At 40.4% G+C, this 5,775-nt stretch overlaps 1 protein-coding gene across 1 annotated transcript in view; it reads left to right on the forward strand.

Annotated features, from left to right (window-relative positions):
* Nucleotides 1-5,775, forward strand: part of LOC107743463 (neurofibromin-like) — a 51,846-nt gene that overhangs the window by 37,014 nt on the left and 9,057 nt on the right. The window contains exons 29-35 of the mRNA XM_016556683.1: nt 1,191-1,623; nt 1,714-2,054; nt 2,146-2,348; nt 2,860-3,053; nt 3,320-3,460; nt 4,482-4,761; nt 4,849-5,063. Of these exons, the coding sequence (XP_016412169.1) occupies nt 1,191-1,623; nt 1,714-2,054; nt 2,146-2,348; nt 2,860-3,053; nt 3,320-3,460; nt 4,482-4,761; nt 4,849-5,063 (1,807 nt within the window). The remainder of the gene's footprint in view (nt 1-1,190; nt 1,624-1,713; nt 2,055-2,145; nt 2,349-2,859; nt 3,054-3,319; nt 3,461-4,481; nt 4,762-4,848; nt 5,064-5,775) is intronic.

Consider the following 5,775-nt stretch of genomic DNA (forward strand, 5'->3'; position numbering starts at 1 on the left):
GGGGTAACGGCTGCATTTAAATGAATTATTATTATTATTATTATTATTATTATTATTATTATTATTATTATTATTATTATTATTATTTCTGCAGTTTAGGCCATCTGCTGTCAGAGAGTGAAAGCGCTTTCATCCAGAGTTTCTCTCACATGTTCCGCCATGTGCTTCACGTCCGCGCTTGTTTACATCAGAGTGCGCAAGCGTCTTTCACGCAGCATACAGCGGTGTTGTGCATTTTGACCAGTTTATGGGAAAAGTATTCTTAAAATGCATTCAAAATTCTGAATAATTTGTAATATATAATTATTCACGGTATTTAGAAGTGCCCACGATAACGATATCATGCATATTCATTACCGTGATATATCGCATTACCGAGTACCGGCACAAGTCTAGCCCTTATTATGGGTTATGAAATGTTCATATTTTGGTTTTGGGAGTCCCCAACAACAGGTTGACATGCATGCAAGGTCAAAAAACACTTTCATTGTCTTATAATATGCATTTATTTTTACCTTACTTGCTCAACGACTCCCAAACGATTCGCTCAATGATTCATTTTTCCAAACCCCTCCTTTGCATGACGCTAATCTGCGGTGATTGGTCGATTGATCTAATTTTCATTTCATCATGCCAGTAATGCCTGATAAAGCAGCATTTGTGAGCACAGTGCTGCTTTGTTTACAGCCGTTACCGGGGAAACGGCTATTTTTACTGCTCCAAAAGCGGCACCTAGTGACAAAGAATGAATTTGCATTTTCATTCAGACCCATGCGAAAAGACCAACAAGTGGGCGGGCAATATGCTAATGTTTCATGTTGACGTCAACATGAAACGGCTTGGGATTCGTTTTAAAAAAACGACTCGTTTCACTGATTCAGAGTCGACTATTTCTTTTGAGAGACAATAACTTTATACACGGTGCACTTTCAGATTTAAAACTTTGCAGGATGTTTTCATTCACTTAGAGCTGTATTACACACTGCATGAAAGGTAATTTTCAAAAATCCATAATAGGGGCACTTTAAGCTTTTATGACCATTGAAAATTTGGATGGATGGCTTTGTCAAGCATACGTCAAAGTTTGTCTTGACAAACTTCCTTTTTCTAGTTATCAGTCTAATAATAACAGCATTCGGTGGGTTTGCAGGCCATTGTTTCCATTTTGTCTGTTTTCCTCTCCCTCACAGATTCAAGACAGGACAGATTAATGGGGACTTACTCATATACCACGTCCTTCTCACCCTCAAACCGTACTATGCCAAGCCCTACGAGCTAGTAGTGGACTTGACGCATGCTGGTCCGAGCAACCGCTTCAAGACCGACTTCCTCTCCAAATGGTTTGTTGTCTTTCCAGGATTTGCTTACGAGAATGTGGCTGCCATCTACATCTATAACTGTAACACATGGGTACGAGAATACACCAAATATCATGAGAGACTGCTGACGGGCCTCAAGGGCAGTAAGAAGTTACTGTTCATTGACTCGCCCGCACGGCTGGCTGAGTATGTGGAACCAGAGCAACAGAAGCTTCCGGCAGCTACTCTTGCACTGGAAGAAGACCTGAAGGTCTTTCATAATGCCCTAAAACTGGCCCACAAAGACACCAAAGTGTCCATTAAGGTGTGTGAAGAAGGATGAATACCTCTTCTTACAGCTCGGTTTCACTTTTTTTGATTTGTCTCAATATGTTTGATTCTGTCTTTTCTCCAGGTGGGCAGTACAGCAGTACAGGTGACCTCAGCCGAACGAACACGAGTCTTGGGTCAGTCTGTCTTCCTCAACGACATCTACTATGCTTCAGAGATTGAGGAAATCTGCCTAGTGGATGAAAATCAGTTCACACTGACCATTGCTAACCAGGGCACGCCGTTAACCTTCATGCACCAGGAGTGTGAGAGCATAGTTCACTCGATTATCCACATCCGTACACGTTGGGAGCTCTCTCAGCCTGACTCCATTCCCCAGCACACCAAAATTAGGCCCAAAGATGTTCCGGGGACCCTTCTCAACATCGCCCTCCTCAACCTGGGCAGCTCTGACCCCAGTTTAAGGTGATCAGTTATCCTAAATCCATCAACAGAGGTCAGATGTTTACCAGTGTGTACATTCTTGAATATTTCTGTCTCTCGGTTTTGTTTAAAGGTCTGCAGCTTACAACCTCCTGTGTGCCTTAACATGCACCTTTAACCTAAAGATTGAAGGCCAACTGCTGGAGACTTCCGGCCTCTGCATCCCTGCCAATAACACCCTCTTCATTGTGTCCATTAGCAAGACTCTAGCAGCTAATGAGCCTCACCTGACCCTGGAGTTCCTGGAGGAGTGTATCTCTGGCTTCAGCAAGTCCAGTTAGTGCCCCATTAAGCCCTTAATTAAACTCTCAAAAGACCCTTGAGATCCTCCAGCTATTTCAGATCATTACTCGCATTCTCTGTTTTGCCTTGAAATCCTCCTAGGAAGTTCCTACTTAAAACTGCTACTGGAAGGCATCATTAGTCCACAAATGTTCAAACTGATTGTGTATTTGCTGTTTGCAGTTTTTTACAAGAGTACACACTTAAAAATAAAGCTTCCAAAATGGTGTTTTTATAGCAGTGCCATAGAAAAAACATTTTCAAATAACCTTTCAGTCAATAGTTCTTAAAACAGCCATTTTTTTCTTAGTTTGAAGAACAATCTGAAGAAACTTTTTCCACTATAAAGGATTGAAAGGTTCAATGGATGTTAAAGGTTCTTCAAGGAACCATAGATGCCAATAAAGAACCTTTATTTTTTAAGAGTGTTAATACTTTCTCTGGAGATAAGAATATGGAGTTAAGAAGTGTTCTGGTAACCAATATCTTTCCTCTGTATATTCAGGTATAGAACTAAAGCACCTGTGTTTGGAGTACATGACTCCCTGGCTGCTGAACCTGGTACGCTTCTGCAAGCACAGCGATGATGCCAGGCGTCAACGAGTCACTGCCATTCTGGACAAACTCATTACCATGACGATCAACGAAAAGCAGATGTATCCGTCCATTCAGGCCAAGATCTGGGGAAGCCTGGGACAGGTAACAGAACTGAAATGTATTTATGTATTTTGCACTATAAAGCTGCTTTGACACAATCTGTATTGTATAAAGCACTATATAAATAAAGGTGACTTGACTTGACTTATGTGACACATGCATTGAAGGCTTGAGTAATTGAAGAGTAATGCATTGCTATTTGCAGTTCCCTAGTCATATTCATGTAGCACTCACTTCCTTAAAGATTTATAATTACACTTTAGAGAGCATGTCTATTTTGAGTTGATGGCAGCTTCCTGTGTCTGCAGATAACAGATCTACTTGATGTAGTTTTGGACAGTTTTATTAAAACCAGTGCAACAGGAGGTCTCGGATCTATCAAAGCTGAAGTGATGGCAGACACAGCAGTGGCTTTGGCCTCTGGTAACGTCAAACTGGTGTCTAGCAAGGTGACGTTTATGCACACTCACACACTTTGTAAGTTCAGCTTTTAGAAGTCTGTTTTTCCTAACATTACATTTAGACCAGAAGAAACTTGAATAGGCTGAGGTCCAAATTTTAAGAATGTTTCTGAACATGTGAAAAAACAACGCAAAAGATGTTACATGATGTGATTCTGTAACAACAGCTCTAATTATGGAAGCACTGTGTGACTCACAAATGTGGTTTGGTTGGTTTCTTTCTCTCTCGCTGTTGTTCTTACTCTCTTTAACCACCTTATCTGTCTCTGTTTCTCTCTGTCATGAGAGATAGTGATGGTGCTCAGGTCATGGGCTTTTTGTTGGTTCATTGAGCTCAGCTGGGTTCTGTAAACCATACAAACTTAACATCTGAATATTTCATTCAAACAAATTTCCGAGCAGAATAATCCTAAAAGCTGTTTTTATGTTAATGGGAAACAGGAAATATGTTTTTTAATTTCTTTAGTATTCCTTTATGTATTGTGCTCTCCATTGTTATTTTAGTATTATTTATATACATTTTTATATATTTTATTATATATACATTTTTTACATTTATAGATACATTCTTATATATTTTAGTATTGTTTATTTATTATACTATTTATTCATATTTTAAATTTCAAGTTTTCTATTTTTCTATTTTCAGATTTATTTAAATTTTATTTTTAGTAATTTCATGCTTTTGTCATTTTTGTATCAGTTTTGTTTTTCCTATGTACCCTTATTTCAGTTTTAGTTTTAGTAATTTTAGTACTTCAACTTATTTCAGTTAGTTGCCAAGGAAGCATTTCTAAGTTTAGGTTTTTCAACTATTTATATAAAGTTAAATATGTTATGTTCACCATTCTATTTTGTTTTATGTAAACTTTATTTAATTTACTGAAGCAGATTTTTAATAGTTTTATTATTTTTAATTTTAGTTTACCATAACAACGCTGGAATTCTCTCATCTAAATTTAACGTGGGTTTTATGGGAATTGAATTTTGTCTTCATGCTGATCCACAGGTGATCATTCGGATGTGTAAAATCATCGATAAGACGTGTCTATCACCCACACCGACATTGGAGCAGCACCTGATGTGGGATGACATCGCTATCCTGGCCAGGTACATGCTCATGCTGTCCTTCAACAACTCTCTGGATGTAGCCGCCCACTTGCCCTACCTCTTCCATGTTGTGACCCTGCTGGTGGCCACGGGGCCTCTTTCGCTGCGGGCATCCACGCATGGCCTGGTTATCAACATCATCCACTCCCTCTGCACATGCTCCCAGCTGAGTTTCAGCGGTAAGATGCCATTTTTGCCCTAGATAGATGTTTTCATAGATCAGTGATTTATTGATAACTGAAGTGTCTTGTTCTTCTGCTGTGCAGAGGAGACCAAGCAGGTGTTGCGTCTAAGTCTGACAGAGTTCTCCCTGCCAAAGTTCTACCTGCTGTTCGGCATCAGCAAGGTCAAATCGGCTGCGGTCATCGCCTTTCGGTCCAGCTACAGGGATCGTTCGTTCTCTCCGGGCTCGTACGAGAGAGAGACCTTTGCTCTGTCATCCCTGGAGACGGTTACCGAGGCATTGCTGGAGATCATGGAGGTATGTTATACTTCATAAGCAGGCGTGGTGTGGTAAAGCAGTAAGTGGATAATCACATTTCTTCCATCTTAAAGGGGTCATATGATGTTGCTAAAACGAACATTATTTTGTGTATTTGGTGTAATGCAATGTGTTTATGCGGTTTAAGGTTCAAAAAACACATTATTTTCCACATAATGTACATTATTGTTTCTCCTCTATGCCCCGCCTTTCTGAAACGCGTCGATTTCTACAAAGCTCATCGTTCTGAAAAGCGAGGTGTGCTCTGATTGGCCAGCTATCCAGTGTGTTGTGATTGGCTGATTACCTCAAGCGTGTGACGGAAATGTTACGCCCCTTACTATTCTGTGTTTCCACGTGTCGCGGCGCGACGAGACAAAACCAATAAAACCCATTACAAACGAGGCATTTGTTGCATCCAGTGGGGACATAATTACTGATTATAATGACTTATACTGTCTTTTTACGCTTTGCGTTGTGTATCGCGCCGCGTAAACATAAAACCATGTCTGCATTTGTGATCGAAGAAACAACATACAACAAGCCTACTCTACACTGCTCAAAACTCGCGTTTGAATCATCAGTGGCAACGAAAAACACAGCAGCCTAGCGTGAGGGGAAGCCCCGGCTTAGCGTGCGCTGACGCCGGTATAGAGTGAGCTGAGGCGGGCTGGGCTCCGCTTTGTCCACGGTGAAAGTTAATGTATTTTCT

This window comes from Sinocyclocheilus rhinocerous, unplaced genomic scaffold (assembly GCF_001515625.1).
Source record: "Sinocyclocheilus rhinocerous isolate Xijiao unplaced genomic scaffold, SAMN03320098_v1.1 scaffold106, whole genome shotgun sequence".
NCBI lineage: Eukaryota > Metazoa > Chordata > Actinopteri > Cypriniformes > Cyprinidae > Sinocyclocheilus > Sinocyclocheilus rhinocerous.